This window comes from Cygnus olor, chromosome Z (genome assembly GCF_009769625.2).
Source record: "Cygnus olor isolate bCygOlo1 chromosome Z, bCygOlo1.pri.v2, whole genome shotgun sequence".
Lineage (NCBI taxonomy): Eukaryota > Metazoa > Chordata > Aves > Anseriformes > Anatidae > Cygnus > Cygnus olor.
In genome coordinates this window covers 59,614,308-59,632,724 of record NC_049198.1, presented here as the reverse complement: position 1 = coordinate 59,632,724, position 18,417 = coordinate 59,614,308, and the positions used below count along the sequence as shown (strand labels likewise).

Below are 18,417 nucleotides of genomic sequence, written 5' to 3'. Positions count from 1 at the left end.
AAACTTTTTTCCCCTTAGTATAATAAAAAATAAACAGATTTCTGCATTTGCATTAATCACAGAATCACAGAATCGTCTAGGTTGGAAGAGACCTCCAAGATCACCTAGTCCAACCTCTGACCTAACACTAACAAGTCCTCCACTAAACCATATCACTAAGCTCTAAATCCAAACGTCTTTTAAAGACCTCCAGGGATGGTGACTCAACCACTTCCCTGGGCAGCCCATTCCAATGCCTAACAACCCTTTCAGTAAAGAATTTCTTCCTAATATCCAACCTAAACCTCTCCTGGCACAACTTTAGCCCATTCCCCCTTGTCCTGTCACCAGGCACGTGGGAGAATAGACCAACCCCTACCTCGCTACAGCCTCCTTTAAGGTACCTATAGAGAGCGATAAGGTCGCCCCTGAGCCTCCTCTTCTTGAGGCTGAACAATCCCAGTTCCCTCAGCCGCTCCTCGTAAGACTTGTTCTCCAGACCCCTCACCAGTTTTATTGCCCTTCTCTAGACTCTCTTGAGCACCTCCATGTCCTTCTTGTAGCAAGGGGCCCAAAACTGAACACAGTACTCGAGGTGCGGCCTCACCAGAGCAGAGTACAGGGGGACAATCACTTCCCTAGACCTGCTGGCCACACTGCTTCTTATGCAAGCCAGGATGCTGTTGGCCTTCTTGGCCACCTGAGCACACTGCTGGCTCATATTCAGCCGACTATCAGCCAGTACTCCCAGCTCCTTCTCTGCCAGGCAGCTTTCCAACCACTCATCTCCCAGCCTGTAACTCTGCTTGGGGTTGTTGCACCCCAGGTGCAGGACCCGGCCCTTGGCCTTGTTGAACTTCATACAGTTGGCCTCAGCCCATCGGTCCAGCCTATCCAGATCTTCCTGCAGAGCCTTCTTTCCCTCGAGCAGATCGACACACGCACCTAACTTGGTGTCGTCTGCAAACTTACTGAGGGTGCACTCGATCCCCTCATCCAGATCATCGATAAAGATATTAAAGAGGACTGGCCCCAGTACTGAGCCCTGGGAGGCTCCACTAGTGACCGGCCTCCAACTGGATTTGACTCCATTCACCACAACTCTTTGGGCCCGGCTATCCAGCCAGTTTTTAACCCAACGAAGCGTACGCCAGTCCAAGCCATGAGCAGCAAGTTTCTTGAGGAGAATGTTGTGGGAAACGGTATCAAAAGCCTTACTGAAGTCAAGGTAGACCACATCCACAGCCTTTCCCTCAGCCACTAAGCGTGTCACTTTGTCATAGAAGGAGATCAGGTTCGTCAAGCAGCACATGCCTTTCATAAACCCATGCTGACTGTGCCTGATCGCCTGGTTGCCCTGCAAGTGCCGCATGATGACACTCAAGATAATCTGCTCCATGAGCTTCCCTGGCACTGAGGTCAAACTAACAGGCCTATAGTTCCCCGGGTTTACCCTCCGACCCTTCTTGTAGATGGGCATCACGTTTGCTAGCCACCAGTCGACTGGGACCTCCCCCGATAGCCAGGACTGCCGATAAATGATGGAAAGCGGCTTGGGCAGCTCCTCTGCCAGGTCTCTCAGTACCCTCGGGTGGATCCCATCCAGCCCCATCGACTTGCGTACATCCAAGTGCTGTAGCAGGTTGCCAACCATTTCCTCGTGGATAGTGAGGGCCACATCCTGCTCCCCATCCCCTTCCACCAGCTCAGGGTACTGGGTATCCAGAGAACAACTGGTTTTGCCGCTAAAGACTGAGGCAAAGAAGGCATTAAGCACCTCAGCCTTTTCCTCATCTCTCATCACTAAGTTTCCCCCCGCATCCAGTAAAGGATGGAGATTCTCCTTAGTCCTCCTTTTGGTGTTGATGTATTTGTAAAAACATTTTTTGTTATCTTTAACGGCAGTAGCCAGATTGAGCTCCAGATGGGCCTTGGCCTTTCTAATTTTGTCCCTGCACAGCCTCGCAACATCCTTATAGTCCTCCTGAGTGGCCCGCCCTCTTCTCCAAAGATTATAAACCCTCTTTTTTCTCCTAAGCTCGAACCACAACTCTCTGTTCAGCCAGGCCGGTCTTCTTCCACGCCGGCTTGTCTTTGGGCACGTGGGAACAGACCGCTCCTGAGCCATTAAGATTTCCTTCTTGAAAAGTGCCCAGCCTTCCTGGACTCCTCTGCCCTTCAGAACCACCTCCCAAGGGACTCTGCCAACCAGTGTCCTGAACAGCTCAAAATCAGCCCTCCGGAAGTCCAATACAGCGGTTTTACTGGTCCCCTTCCTGACTTCGCCAAGAATAGAGAACTCTACCATTTCATGGTCACTCTGCCCAAGACAACTCCCGACCACCACATCTCCCACCAGTCCATCACTGTTTGTGAACAGAAGGTCTAGCGGGGCACCTCCCCTGGTAGGCTCACTAATCAGCTGCATCAGGAGGCTATCTTCCATGCTCTCCAGAAACCTCCTAGACTGCTTTCTCTGGGCTGTGTTGTGCTTCCAGGATATGTCTGGGAAGTTGAAGTCCCCCATGAGAACGAGCGCTGACACGATTTCGCAACTTCTGCCAGCTGCCTGTAGAACTCCTCATCCGTCTCCTCATCCTGGTTCGGCGGTCTATAACAGACCCCCACCAGGATGCATGCCTTGTTGGCCTTCCCGCTGATCCTAACCCATAGGGACTCAATCTTATCATTCCCAGCCTCAAGTTCCACAACATCAAAACACTCTCTAATATAGAGAGCCACACCACCACTCCTTCTGCGCTGCCTTTCCCTTCTGAAGAGCCTATAGCCAGACATTGCAGCACTCCAGTCATGAGAGTGGTCCCACCACATTTCCGTGATGGCAACCAAGTCATAGCCTGCCTGCTGCACGATGGCTTCCAGCTCCTCTTGTTTGTTACCCATGCTGCGTGCATTAGTGTAGATGCACTTCAGTTGGGCCATTGCCTTCTCCCCCGGCCTTGCCATTGTTCCCCCTGGCACAGCTCCAACAAGCCTTATTTCAGCCCCGTCCGCCTTCTTACCTAGTTTAAAGCCCTCTCAATGAGCCCTGCCAGCTCCTGGGCTAGCATCCGTTTTCCCCTTAGAGATAGGGACCCGTCTGCGGCCATCAGGCTGGGTGCTGAGTAAAGCGTCCCATGGTCAAAAAAAAAACAAAATTTCTGTGTTGGCACCAGCCTCTGAGCTACGTGTTAATCAGGTGGGCTTTCCGTGTCGTTTCTGTACCCCTCCCTGCCACTGTAGGGATGGACGAAAACACCACCTGTACTCCCGCTCCATCCACTAACTGTCCCAGTGATAATAATTTGCATGAAGAAGTAGTGATACCTAGAAAACTTTAATCCTGTTCTTCTAGTGCTTCTAAGTGTGTTTAAAAATAAAATCCAAAGCTAGTGTATAATTGTGCCCTTACTTAACTGTTTCTAGCAAAGCATCATCTACATTCTTTGACTGAAGTGTGGGGTCAAGAGCAATGCGAGGCACCAGTTTATGCACACTATAGCAAAATTTTGCAAATCAGTGAACTGTGGTGGTTTAGGAAACATTAGAAGGATTTGTACAGTGTTAATTTGCTAGTCCATTTCTTGTTATATTGATGTGCTGCTGTATTTTTGTGACACTGATGTTTATTTCACCTCCATTTCAAAAGTAGCTGCGTACATAGAGCTTTATAAGAGTTTCTCCATTAAGATGATAAGTAAATTCAATGGAGATGATCTTGCCTCATTTCTCAGGAATGCAGCGATGGCACCGCAACACCGTTAACACTAGCTGAGCTGAGACCATACAACGAGAGTGAACTGACTGCTGAACTCACAAATGCACTCAGGCGGTAAGCGTCTTCCCTTACCAGAGACATGACTTGTTCTGCGGGTCTAGGGTGAGATTTCTAGTTCCAAGCCCATACTCTTACCCTCAAGTGTTTTTTAAGATTCATCACAGATTTTTCCTGTGAGATGGAAAAGGATCAAAGTTCTTCTAATCTTCCCTTCTCTTTTGCTCTTGTTCTTAACTTGATGAAAGTCCTTCCATGGTGCTCCACTCCATTCCTCTTAAAGTTCTTTAAAATTCAGGTGAGCTTTATCCTTAAGAAACCCTTGAAATAACAGGAAGTCTGTTCCATATTCAGGCAAGAATATGGACACAAACCAGTGACATGACTTGCTTGAAGGCATGCAGAAAACCTTTAATAATGATGGAATTTGAATTCTGATCTTTGGCTCAGAAGGTTGTTTGCAGGTTAGAACTTGGGAAGGAGTTACAAGAGTGGGAATTAACAGTGATTTTGATGACTCAGATGCTGCATCTGCCTCCTGAGTATGTAAGGGGAGCCACAATTCAATTACAGAGAACGTTGTTGCAAGAAACATTAGCTTTCCAATGAGAGAGAAAATTGATGTCTTGACAAACTGCTGTTATCAATAGCCAGGTTTTAGCCAAAGCTTTCGGTACAGTTACACATTAACTAGGTGTTTGTTTGTGCAGCAGTTTTCACTGGACCAACTCTGGTAAACTTCATGACCAATACATTCACTGTTTCAATTGTTTTTTCTGTTACTTCTTCCACCTTATGTAAGACGTGGCTATGTAATGTCTAATCAGGTTATTGTATTTTGAACCTGTCCAAAGTGCTATCAAGAATTTTGGCTGGGAAGAGTGTATTTTGCTTTTCTGATGTTTGCTCCCTCTCTGATGGTAGAATATCCTCTCAGGCAGCTCTGGTGTTTCAGTCCTGAAGTGCTTTTTTCGTAGGTGCAACTTCCAGTGTGCCTTAGGGACACTTAAGCCTGAAAGGCATTACGTAAAAATGTAAGGATCATTACCACTGCAAAATCAATATATCTCATACCATTGGCTTAATAGTCTGGCAGTCACTAAATACTTAGTTTGCTTGATGCAGGAAACAAAATTCTGTGGTTAAAATAATTAAAACTGTCATTTTTGTGTGGGTGGATAAAAACCATCAACAAAGTTACTCGCATAAACATTATTCAGAGCCATGGCCTTCCCCACATCCCCCACGCTCCAGTCCAGTCCAGTGAGCAGCTCCACTGGCATTTTCTATCTTCACACAAACTGTAGCTTTTTCCTGGTCTTTTTATTTCTTCCTGGATTTTGAGAAGATGCCAGTGACCTTAGTAGAAGCTCGAGTAAAGTCATGAAATGTGGTTTGCTGACAACACAGAGGAAAAAAGAATTGCTTTTTCTACTATGCCTTAAGTTGATTAGCATGGATTTCCAGCCAGGGGCCTAGCAAGTACAGTCTGTCAGGCAGAAATGGGGAAGAAAAATAATCGGATTAAACTGTACATAAATTTTGGAGTGAAGGCTCTCTGTGTAATGGAAATATGACTGTACTAAATGTGATTGCTACTGCCAGTGGGGCTCAAGCACAGTTTCCGTGAGCTGTATGGACAGGGTATTTTTCTCCCTAATCAGTGTGCCAGCCAAGACAGCCTGAATGCTTAGTCTCCTTATCCTGAAGTCTTCTGTCTGGAAATGGGTAGAAAGTCTGTCTAGCACATGGGAAAAACATACTGGAACTTGTTTAGCAACGGCTATGCTAAAAAATACCAGCAATTCCTAACTGTGGTACTGGGATAAATGGGAGCCTCAGATGCAATGAAATTTATACCCTCGTGGATTCACAGAAGAGTTTTCAAAGTAATTGAAATATATTTTCTTCTGTGCTACAACAACACAAAACGGCCTGAGGTGAGTGGAATCTGTAGGGAGAAGTGGATTTAACTCTTTGCCAGTTCCTCAGTGCCCTTCCTGCCTGCATGGGAAAACACGTGCTGACACTGCTTGTGAACCAGGAGGTCCTGTTGGCTCCCCCTTGGACACTCACACCACCAAAGAACTAGGACCAGAATAAAAAATGAAAAAAATACTTCGCACAGTGACTGTGTTTTTGGGGGGTGGCAGGAGGAAGATGCGAAACAAGTGAATACTTGCACACTGAGTCTGCAGTCTAGAGGCAACATTTAAATGCAAATGTTTGGGAGTATTTCAGTACTGGTTGTAATTAGTGGATGCAACAAGCCATTGAGCCTATCTGCTGTTCCCGCAGGCAGCAGACACTGGTGCAGGGGACAGCCAGCAGCTGCAAGGTGAGGAGACTTGGACTTGGCAATTCAAAAATCCATTTGCTTTTGATTCTGTCTCTGAGAGGGAATGTGATATCAATCAGCAGCCCTGCTTGCTGCCCCTCTCCCCATCCTGTCCTCACAGAGACAAAAGCTCTGGCAGCGCCCCCCCACTGCTGCTTTCCTGTTCTGTCATTCTGTAGCTGCAGAGCTGTCAGGTTCTTCTGAGTTAATTGAAATAGAGTGAAACCCAAATAAAACAGCAGGATGCAGTTATGGTTTGGATTTTAGTGTAGTTGGGAAGCATTTGTACGTTCGTAGTCTGCAAACAGCTTTGCAGCAGAACAGTTTTGTCTGCAGAAGTAGCCTATCTTCTCTCTGCAGACCTGGACTTTCTCTTAAATCTGGAATCCAACAATGTGTCTTGAAACTCCCTGAGTTTCCACCGGTCGTGCCCATCAGCAGAGATTCAAGGCAGGAGCACTTCTTCCTTTATTGTTTCCTAACACATTTGTTGCAGTAGGACTCAGGGTTTCCCAGAGCAGTGTTTAGCATCAAAACCCATCCTACGGGCTTTCTACAGAAATGGCTTTTGTTATCCATGACCACCATGTTAACTAGTAGAAATCCAAGTTACCTGCAAGTTCCTTATTGTAAAAGTTACATCTGGGTGACCAAGGCAGTGGCATCACAGGCTTGGTCCGCTAGCTTAGAGACAGGGTCTGTTCCAGCCAAGAGTAAATACTTTCTGCCAGACTTTAGCAATTTTGTTTTTCCTCCTCTCCTTTCTTGGTGGAATGATGATGGAATGTGTCAATGGACATGAAGCCTCTAAATACCATTCCCTTGAGCTTAACACATCCATAAACAAGCTTGTTGGCAGGAAATACTTTATTCTTGGGAGAGCTAAGTGTATTCCCAGCAGCCTTATGGCCTGGCATCTATGCACAAGTGATTGTGCCAGAGGCCAGTTTTATGAGAGAGGATCTGGTCTGAGTGCCCCAAAGACAGGCGGGTTACGAAGTATCTGAGGAAGACCCTAAAATTACATGTTCCTCGCTGGCGTGTTCTGCTCTGCTGCAGCAGGGGAAAGGAGCACTGAGGATTACTTGTGTGAGCTGTTAACTTAGTGAGCACATACATGGTTGTAAATGCATTAGATACGGCAGGAAGGAGGCAGTAAGAAAATTTCCAGAAGGGAAATTGCTTTAGCAGGGCGATAACAATGGTGAGGCAACTAATTTTTTTTCTTTTCCAAACTAAGTTTGTTCATTCCGTGAAAAATGGCCAAGCTGGCAAGACTGAAACTTCTCCCTCTCACTAAGCCTTGGTAGGAATGCTGTAGCTGTTGAAGTCCTCCGGCAGCCTCACATTGCGTTGCCAGTTTCTGATAGCTTTTCTTTCTGCACAGCGTTGTATTTTCTGTATGTATTTAAAGATTTATAGGATATTTGGGCAGGAAGGGCGGTGACAGTCATGGCAGACAAAACACACTATAGCCAGTGTGACTGTTCAGACCCCAGCTGGGTAATCAGTGGGCACAAAATGATGATCTCAGGGCTGTGCAGGGTTACACGAATTATCTCAGTCTAGATGTGATTCAGTATCTACCTCGCAAAAGGGTGACTTTCCATTTGGCAACACAACAAGCAGTACATTTACCATCCCTTGACGACTTGTGAACACAGAGAAGCTGTTAAGTGATGCTGTTAATTGGAAAGTCATCATGTAGAGGGAAAGGGGGAGCAATCAGTAGGACTGGCAGTTTTCTCTCCCTTCCTCTCTCCCCCTTCCTCCCCCCATAGAACTGTTGCACTGCCTCTCTGGAACTGGAAACTGTAGGTATTTCCAGTAGGACATAGAAAATTTGTCTTACTGCAGTAGGTTCTTTGTGGTCTACCATGACACAGTGGTGTTCCTAGTAGTCTTAGGGCCTTATGTCTGTACAAAGACCCCAGCCCTGTGTTGCACCAACCTTCTTGTTTTGAGAGAGCAAACATTTCAACAGCAAGCTGCGCCAAAGCATGGCAGTGACTGTGTCCTTGCACGGCGTCTGTCAGAGTTTTCAGGGGACACCCTTATTTTCATGACAGCAGGGTCCAGTAGTAGGTGGAAGCGTCTCTGAAATTCAGGCTCATCTTGACCATCAGTGAGTCTAGCTCTTGGAAATGAAAAGAGGAACACCTAAAACACATCCTATTGTAATAATTCAGATTGAAAACAACTCTTAAGAATTGAGGCAGTAAAATCCTCTTTCTTCCTTGCCAAAATACAGCATGAGCCTACAGTGGATAAAAGGGAAGGGATGGGGGGATCTATGCAGGAGCTACTGATAAGTTTTTCCAGTGCATCACCTGCTGCTTTTTTTTAATATATATATATATTTGCCTATTCCTAGGCTCTCATTGCATGCCCACTAAATGGGGAGATGTGGAACTGTGAAACATTTGAAAGCCAGACACTGGCATGGGTTGCAGTCACTGCAAATTTCAAGGATCTCTGCCTGTTTTGTGACTGTGCAGTCTCCTGTTGTGGTTTCCCTTGGCTGCCTGAAGGGCTCAGGGGGCACTGCATGCCTGTGGAAATTCCCCCAGAGAACCCCACTGGGAGGGCTCTTCCAAGAAGAGAAATGACTCACAGTGATAGAAGAGACAGACTCCTCTGAAGTGCCCTGGGTAGCTATTATTCCTGCGTGCATCACAGATAACTGTCATTTTTCTTTTTCTGTGTTATTGACATGGAATAAGTAGTTCTCCTTACCACTGAGTGGTTATCTGAGCTGCTGTGCACTCCGATACCATTGTCACAGGGAGCTCCAAATAGCTCCAGGCCTGGAAAGCCTCCAGGCTGGGCTGGCAGAGACAGTGAGGCTGGAGCACGGAGCACGGCAGGCACACTGCTGCCTCCCCCAGGCCCGTCCTCCCTTTTTGCTGCTGCTCTGTTTTTTTTCCAGCACTGCACCTGGCCTGGTACCCACTGGCTCCTGAGACCCACTCTAAGCATCTGGCAAAAAAAAAATGAAAAAAAGCCGTGCAGTGTCTTTCACCAGCAAAGTATGTTTTAAAGCATCCACCATCTTCTGCGTGGTCAGAGCAGCGTACTTCTGCATGGGCAGCAGGCAGCACGGGCGTTCTCAGGTCTGCCAGTGCCCAGGGGGGTGAGGCAGGAAGGCACAGCATGTGAAGAGGGCAATTTTAACACTCTTCTGGCATCTGTGCAGTGTTGTTTTGTTGCTTCTTAAGAACATAAAAAATGTGTTATATATTAGTTGCTTTCCTTAGCAGGCCAACCCAAACCAGAGAGAGAAGCGTGCTTTCGAATTGGCTTGAGGGTTCTGCATGCAAGTCTGACATAAGATGTTAGTTTAAACTAACATCTGAGGAAAACTAACTGCTGATGAAAGGAGAGGAATTTATCTGCATTCCTTTTGAATGTCCAGCTGTGATCTCCTGAGAAAAGAGGAGCCGGATGCCTAGAAAAAGTAATTACGTGTCACCCTGTTCAGCTGGAATGGGAAAACGCAGAGGGGGAAGTGAGGGAGCATGCCAGGTTTTAAACCGCAAGAGGAGGGTGTTGGGAAAGGGCTGGGAGCGAAGCGAGGGGCCGGTTGTTGCGTGCCTTTCCTTCGGAGTGGGCTCCTGGCCAGGGGTTGTGCCGAAGGTGCTTCCCCTGACAGGGGCTGGGGGGCTGTGCTTATCACAGGCAATGCTTCCTGTGGGGGAAAGGATGCTCCTAGGGATGTTGAGAGGTAAGATCATCGGCCCCGAACGCCCCTGACTCCTCTGCCCCGTTCTTACCTCCTGATACAGGGAGAGCTTATTATTCCTCTTTTGCTCCAGGTTTGGCAAGAGCTATAGGTTCTCTTGATGCCAGGGCAGAGGGGTGATAGTTTGTGCTTTCACCAGGAGGGGAGTTAGCTGGGTACACTCCAAGCAAAGGGCAGGAAAATCATCTTTCTGCATGCCAGGGGAGAGCAGCTTCCTGTTTGCAACATCAGAGAATTCTGGATGAGATGAGCAAGGGCAGGAAAATCTGCCTGGGAAGGTTTCTGGCATGTAAAACCCGAACTTGTCTTGAAAAGCCCAGACGGGAGGAAAAATACAGGGTGCTCAAGACCTTGCTTCCATTTTTCTGGTCCGTACATGGTGTCACTGTATGGAGGCCAAATTGACAGAAATATGCCCTGTGTTATATAATTTCCTACATGGCTCTGGCAGGGTTCCACCTTCTGTGCAGTGGTAGCCATGAAACCAGAGAAAATGCTAGGCCCTGTCAGCTCACCTTTCTATTAAAACCATCCCCTAAGCCTGAAACAAAAAGCCCTTGAAAACTGTTTAACAACTGTCCACTGAATGTTTTGATTGTGAAAATGTAAAACAAAAGTCTTTGTTACCAGAATGTTACACATTTACTGAGCATACTGGTAGTAGTGGATGTCAGAGTAGGCTCTAGGCCTCCGAAGACATTTATTCTGAGTTTTTCCTTGGAAACTGTAGTCAGGGATTTCCCTCGCTGACTTCTTGAGTGCCCTGCAGCAGAGTCCTTCTGCTGGAGGTGAAGCAAACCGTACTCTCAGATCACGAGTCTGTTCCCTCTTCTGAGAACTCGTGCTCGTCTTCTCTGTGCACAAGGTGGTGAGGCTGTGCTTCCTGCACCTCCCGCTGCAGCAGCCCGTTGGAAGAGGAGCTGGTAAGAGAAAGCAAGGCTGACTTCTGCAGTCCAGTTGACTTGTGAGTTGGGAGATCACATAGCAATAGTGTTCTCCTAAAAATATTTGCCTCTCCTCTCCTCTCATTAAAATACACCCAGGATCTGTCCTTTTCTGTTTACAGCCCAGGGGTGTGAAAGCAGCATGAGGTATGAGTTTGGCATGCAGGCTGCTTCACTGCTTTGCTCCCCAGACTGGCAGGCTGTCTGCCTGTGGTCGCACCAAATGCAGCTCCTTCCCTGGTTCACAGGTTTGACACTGCCTCATCGTGGAAAAATGCTGCCTATGACTAAGGCTGTTGTTTTAAAATATGCTGTTTTATTAAGCCTGTAGAGGCTGATTCTTCATAGCCTACTGATTTACAATAGCAATCAGGACAGTGAAGTGGTGCTAGAAATCCCATGAAGACAGCTAACTGTAATGCATTAAAGGAATACAAAAGAGCACCTCAGGATTCATTATCACTAGCTTTTGCTGCCAGACTAGAGAATCAGCTCTAGAAAGACACAATTAAGGACAATTCTCTGTCCAAACAGAACTAATTAGTGTTAGAAATGAAGAGAAGTGAGAAGAGTTAGCATTATGAGGCATAGATTTTTATGAAGGACAGGGCGTTTGCAGACCCACTAGAGAGGTACAGCTCTGAGGTCTCTAATCTGCTACTAAAATAGAAGGCACAGCCCTGTGGGAAAAAACCTTAAGTGTTTATGCAAGTAATAGCCATTAAGCAGGTATATAGGCATCCCCATTTTCCAGGCTAAAACAAATTATTTACTGCTCCTTTGCTGTTGCTGCTGTGTCTCTCTACTGAGGTGATACTTCTGCTGTGAAATGACACTTTAAGTAAAAATATTTGGACACTCGTGTTTTAAATCAGGAACAGTAAGCATAGCAGTAAATCCCTATGTCTTGTTTGTGCAAGATTTTGGGGCATTTCAGTGCATGCAACCAAGCTGCCCATTGCTTTCCCTGAGAGCAAGGTGAGAGCACACGCGAGCTAGTGCTCTTCCCACTGACCTCAAGAGAAGGCAGCAGATCTGTCTGGATCCTGTCACTGCACATCAGGGAATACACGTGTCCTGGTGGTGTAAATCTGTGTTTGAGGCACCCAGGTTTGAAGCACTGCCCTCTGTTACTATTTAGGTGGATGGTTCAGACCCGGCCTCTGAATGTTGTAGAACCAGCCCAATGAGTTCGGGCTGAGCACCACCAGCTGGGAGGCAGGGGTGCAGGAACAGGCAGAGGCTGTTGTCATGCCTCTATCAGGCAGCAGTCACCTTAGCAGCCAAACTTCATCATGCGTGAAAAGCTCCTCCAGGTCTTTCCACTGTGTTCATTTTCCAGGCAACTTTTGTTACAGAAGGTGTGTTGTGGACCTGAGCTACAATAAATATACTGTGGCTCTGCAGGGTTGTTTCCCACGGGACTGCGGACAGTGTTTTCACAGCTATGCCTTTCTCACACACTGTGTTGCATCGACTAACAACAATTGTTAGTTTCCTTCTCTCCCCATCCAAGTACATTTTTCCCATTGCTGCGCACGCTAGGTTGCAGTGCAGGGCACCAGAGCCCCTGGCTGCAAGTCCTTTGGAGCAGAGGAGCACCAAATCTACATCACGCTTATCCACGAGTTACCATGTGCCACACACACATGAGCTAGCAGCTCTGACCTCTGCTGGGTCTGATCTTACTTATCTTCTACTGCAAGTAAACGCTGGATTTTTTTAGTTTCTGTTTTCTTTGCAGAGCGTAAATTTCCAGTGTAGACAGTGCTGAGTCAATCTATCAGCTGAGATAGAACGTAAAGACATGAAATTTATACTTGAGGTGGGAGGTGGTGAGCTTTTAACCCCCGAGGAAAAAGATGGAGTAATTTGAAAATTGCGCGTGTTACTTCGGGGAAAGGACGTGTAAAGAATATTGATGGCTCTTCATCAACAAGGCCTCTCTTTAATTCGCCCGGTAAGCCAGCGCCTGCAGTGCGCCGGGATATTTCCCCGGCTTTCTGTGTCAAAGCCCCTCTGTTGCTGGAGCGGAGGCGGTGAAATGTGCCTCACCTCGTGCTCTGCCCGTGTCTCCTGGTGAAAGGCTGCCACGGCACGGCCAGCCTCGGCACTGCGGGCTGCCGAGCAGGGACCCGGGCTTCGTGTGCTCCGGGGCAGCTAGCACGGGAGGGAGGGTTTTGAACTCCTGCCCAGCGCTGGGACGTGCTCCAGCAGTGAGGTGTCCGCAAGCCAGAGCGCTCCCCAGCAGTGTCCCGACGAGCCTCCTGGGTTTTCAAAGCGACCACCATCGGTGCAGTACCTTGGTGTTACTATTTTCCATCCGTTCCCACAAGGCTCATGATGCTCATGCGGGAGCTTGTGGTTGCCGTGTTACTGAGATGAAATCCAGTTTATTCATTGAGCAACAGTGCAACAAAAACAGGAGGGAAAAGCAAATCGCTGCAAAGCATTCAGGGCAGTAAAGCACAGATGGATGTCTCCATACATGCAAAGTTCCCAAGTGTAAGGTTTGGCATTACAAAACCTAACTTTTCTCCCAGTTTACCCCAGCTCTCTGCCACTCGTCACTGTTGTTCCCCTCCCTTGCCCCTCTCCCCCCCACACTTTTTTTTCCCCTTTTAATCCGAGCTTTTCTCTGGGCTGCCTACACCCTGAGGACAAGTTTCAGAGAAAGGCTCCTTGGTCTCTGCACCAGCACCCGGGAGAAGAGGTGGGGAGGCCCCAGGTCTGTGCAGAAGCGCATGTGGGCAGCCAGACCTCAGCTCTGCTTCAGGGAGCTCCGCAGGAGTAAGCTCCTGCCTCATCCTGCCTGCGCTGGGAAGTTTTTACAGCCAGCTCAAACCCCACGCTTCCACACTGACCCCTATCTAGAACTTCTGTGTTGTTCACATGGTTTTTTTGCTTGTAGAGGTAGGATATTTTATATTTTACTTCCATTTTGGCACCCTTCTTATAATTAGTTTTCAGTTGTAATTTGTAGGTATTTTAAGTGATGGTAATTAATTATATTGTATTGGTATTTTAAACGTTGCTACTGTAGTTTAGAAGACGCCTGTGCTCTTTGTTTTGTATTTCCTGTGCTTGCCCTTTTCTGTCTATTCTCCCGTCTCTTGTTCTCATCTTTCTCTGTTTCCTACTGCCATATGGACTGGACTTGCTGGATCCTGAAGAACCCAGTGATCTACTGTAATATGGAGTGTAGTTTAGATTTCTTGTGTAAATTGGAGATTGTAACTGAATTCAATGGGATTGCTCTCCACCTATAGTAGTTTCTAAATGAAAAGAGATTCAGTAAATTACATTTAAGGGTAATTCTTCTAATTTTTATTACAACTCGTATGTGATTACCACCATGCTTGATTTCTCTTCATAGTTACCTTTGTCACCTAATTCAAGACATAGAAGGTGGCATGTTCCAGATATACTTAAATAAAAATATATCTTTGTGATTATTTGTTAGGGTGATTTGGTACATAGATCCAACAGAGAAGTTTGTTTTCTATTTTGTCTGCTGCACCTCTGAGCCTATACTCTAAAATGGTGAATTGTATAAAATCAGTCTTTGGAGAAGTTTAACAGAAGAACTACCTCCTGCATTGTCTAGGTAGTATTAAAGAAAATATTTTCAGCCTGTAAATACAACATAAGAGGAAACTTGATTACCACTCCTGCTTTTGTAAGCTGAAGTGTTATTTCTGTTTTGAAAATAGTTTTCTCTCGCTTTTTCTCCTGATTCAGGGAGAAGAAACTGAAAGCTAGAGTGCAAGAGCTAGTGAGTGCTTTGGAGAGACTCACAAAGAGCAGTGAAATCAGACATCAGCAGTCTGCAGAATTCGTTAATGACCTGAAGAGGGCAAACAGGTAAAAGGATCTACCAGCAGATGGATGCACCATTGATTTTTTTTGCCATGTTCTCATAACACACTGTACTCTTCCCCCTGCCATAATGCCCAGTTTCTAGATGCTTGCATTCACACAAGTTGAATCCTAAAGGTTAGACGTGGGGGAGATATAAACCTCCCTTGTAGGATGCTGAAAACTATATAGCTAAAAGCAGAGTGGGGAGAATAAATAGGTTAATCTTAACTGAGTTACTAGTAAATTTATTATTATTAAAACAAACAAAAACCTAAATCCTTCCATTTAGTCAGATTTATTAATTTGTTATTTTGATTAAATTTGCTCCTTTTTCTCTGGTTCCGGCCTCCTTATTAATGAACTGGCTTCAATAGTCACACTTACACAGCTTAGTCAGCAGGTCTGGATGAACTGAGAATATGATGGACTGTACCTGCCTTTCCTGCAAGTTCACAGAAAATTTACTAATTTTCATTAGTAAATTACACTTAGTAGAGAAGGCCCTTGTGGTAAGAAAGAGCACCCATCTCAAGCTTCCCTACTGAATCAAGGTGGAGGCATACAAGATACTTAGCAGCTGACAAATTAGCACAAGATGCCATAGACATAATGTTAGTTTTTAAATGCGCCTGTTTACTCGGTGCTGGGTTTTTGTAAGCAGGTTCTGGGCACAAGAGAATCCTTCTGTAAAGCATTATATGTTTAATGTGAAGCACACACTGAGTCTCAAACAGTGCTCTGCGTGGTCATCACAAGCAACCGTTAGCCAGCACTTTGAACCATGTTTAAGGATGTTTTCAGTAACTGGTAAGAGTGTGTGCTTGACCAAAAACGATACAGAGGTTAGCAGATCCAGATCGATCCAAATCTGGATCAGTGAGGTTTGGATCAAATGAGTTTTAAGGCTACATCAGTTTTAGGAAGAGGATCAGAATCAAATTCTGTAGTTCCCTGAAGGTGGTAGGGTGTTTTTTTTTAGGCTAGGTTTTGTTTTGTTTTCACTTGCTGTGAGCAAGCTTTTTTGAATAACCTTGTATTTTATTTCTAACAGCAACTTGGTAGCAGCTTATGAAAAAGCAAAGAAAAAGCATCAAAATAAGCTGAAGAAACTGGAATCGCAAATGATGGCCATGGTGGAGAGACATGAAACACAAGTAAGGATGCTGAAACAAAGAATAGCTTTACTAGAAGAAGAGAACTCGAGACCACACACCAATGAAACTTCACTTTAAGTGCATCTTTTTCAAAGATGTGTAGTGCCATTACAAATTTCTCTTTTGGAGGCTGGCTTTTAGGTTGCTTGTATGCTAGAATATCTGACTGTCAACACAGTTTAGCACCATCTCTTAGATCTCAGCTGTCCAGCCAGGAGTTATGGGGATAATCTAAACATTAACTAAGGACTGTTTAATAATGTAAAATGGCAGTGCCTGAATTATCGTGCTATGATTATGTACATTGTCTGTCATTACGTCTATACTTATACATGTTCTTCTCCATTTTACGTCCTACGGATGACAGTGTCACATAACAAAATACTTCATGTTAATAGATTTTAGTTTGGGCAGGTCGGAGATAATTTGAGTTTTCCTGATTCCTGAGTCCCTCCGTACACAGCTGTGTATTGCATCCCCTGAACTCGCTGCTGTGGGTAATGACCCGGACAGGCAGCTGCAGAGCAAGGAGCCAGCAGGCCGGTTTGCTCTTTGCACCATGGCTGCAGTACTGTTGCTCCCAGTGCAGATCAGGTAGGAAAACTGCTGTTGATTTGGGGAGGGAAAACAAAACAAAACTAATCAACTAGTGGCATCTCTTCAAAGGATGGTACATTTCCTAGGAGTCGTCTGCGAGAGGACTAAAGGCTGTAAGTTTTACCATGCCAGGTAGACAGTGTATGCCCAAGGGTGGTTAAGAAATCACAAGCCATCTCCTGGTATTTATATTGCATGGTGTTTGCGGTTATTTTGTGAAAATTGAGTTACGTTGTCAGTACATTATAGCCAAGGTTTTCTTTAAGAGGCTGGGCCATCTCTGTTACCTATAGAGCCCTTAGTACATCCTTCTACAATCACAAAGTAGAATGTCATCTTTTTATACTTGTGACCAAAAAAGGTACTTACTAGGAATGTACCTGTTTAGTATTGAATAAACATGCACAAAACTATAAATGTGTAGGTGTATGGATATACAGCCACAAGCAGAATGTGAATGATGTCTTCATACAGCTTTGTAAGGTTAACTTTTGTTTTACTGTTGTTTTGTTTAAGTCACATCATGTTAATGTGTTATCAAAGTGAACGAATGGAAAAATACTGGCCTATTCTGGCAATGAATGTTAACTGAAGCATGGGGATCAGGTTGATTTCTCTAGGGAGCAGATGGAGACTGCCCTAGTACCTGTTTCAGACAGACGTTAGTTCTTCTTGACTGAGTGCATAAAACAATTTCCATGTTTAAGTCTGGTTCTAGTTTAGCCAAACTGGACTCCGTTAACTTTGTTAGCCTGTTGCTGTTACTCCTCTATTTTGCATTTTTCAAGCTGTGTTCTCTCCAGTGAATCTGACTTGAGGAGCTGTCTATCGTTTTTGCTTTACCTGCTGAGTTGCATCTCAAGTTTTATTATAGTGTATTTAGAATTATGATAACGTCTCTCATTTAGTCCTACAATTTCTAGTACAAACAAAATATTTTTAGAGGACTTGAACTGGTTTTGTCTAGTAGAGGTTAAGGCCAGGCAGCCAAAACAGTTGTGAGAATTTGCGTTCAGAATATGGCATTGTTGTCAGCGGTTGGTTACAACTGGCCCTGAAGCAGTTTGTGTTCATGACTTCTTGATTTTATTGCTGATGTTTTATTTCACTTACTGACTCGTAAGACCAGGAAATTCCAAAAGCATGTTGAAGAAAAGTTCTCTGTTCTACCGTTGCTGCCGTTTTCTTCTTTCCTTAGGGTACTAGTTATTTCATACTTTTCTAGAGTCTGACACATCAGCTACAAAGCCAGCATCATATGTGATTGTTTGCAATAGCACATTAAAACAATGCTGATTTCAAAATTAAGTTGGTGGTGATGCCTTGGGGTTGATTTTGGTCAGTCTTCTTTGTCTAGTGATTTGTACTTAATTTATAATGCAAATGGAAATTTTTGAGACCCTACTGTTGAGGGAATAAATACATTGATTTCGTATTGTCACTGGTTTTGCTCAATGTCCATGGTGTTTCTCTTCTTGGTCAACAAGTTTCTCACCAACAGGAATGTGAGTTTTTGCCGTGTTTCAGTAGTAGCTGATCACGCTTATTTCTGAAGAAGCGTTCTGAAGAGCAGTGGATCTTCTCATGTGGCAGAAGTGCACTTACACTTCTGTCTTCTTGTATCTAAAGCACCCATCTAACCTGAGGTCATCTCACACTGTCACTGTGAAATACCTGTCACTTAAGATAGCTGGAAACAGCTCTTACACTGCCTTTCCTCAGGCTCTGTTTTTTCTATTCCATAGTACCTGAAGAAGCTGTTAATTTCACAGAACACAATAAAACTTAAAGCACTTGAACTGAAACCTCTCTTTATAGAGAAGGTGTGCATTAGGAAAGCATAAAATGCCCCTTGGTTAGAAGCATAGGAAGTTGCAGTGCCCCTCTGTGTCTTTCTAAGGCCTCATGATTTGCTGGTTCTGCACAACTGAATGTTTCTTTACTACATTCTCCATGTATGTCCCATGCCCACTGTGCTCTAAAAGTGTTCTAGAATAATTTATAAACAATAACCACATGTAAGTCAC

The 18,417-nt window shown here is 45.2% G+C and overlaps 1 protein-coding gene across 11 annotated transcripts in view; it reads left to right on the top strand.

The window, feature by feature from the left end:
• MCC (MCC regulator of WNT signaling pathway) overlaps positions 1–17,831 on the top strand; it is a 200,412-nt gene extending 182,581 nt beyond the window's left edge. For all 11 annotated transcript variants that reach the window (XM_040541678.1, XM_040541684.1, XM_040541688.1 and 8 more), the window contains 3 exons: positions 3,714–3,811; positions 14,520–14,642; positions 15,691–17,831. In XM_040541678.1, coding sequence (XP_040397612.1) covers positions 3,714–3,811; positions 14,520–14,642; positions 15,691–15,871 — 402 coding nt within the window. In that variant the 3' untranslated portion in view covers positions 15,872–17,831. The remainder of the gene's footprint in view (positions 1–3,713; positions 3,812–14,519; positions 14,643–15,690) is intronic.
• The last annotated feature ends 586 nt before the right edge of the window (positions 17,832–18,417 follow it).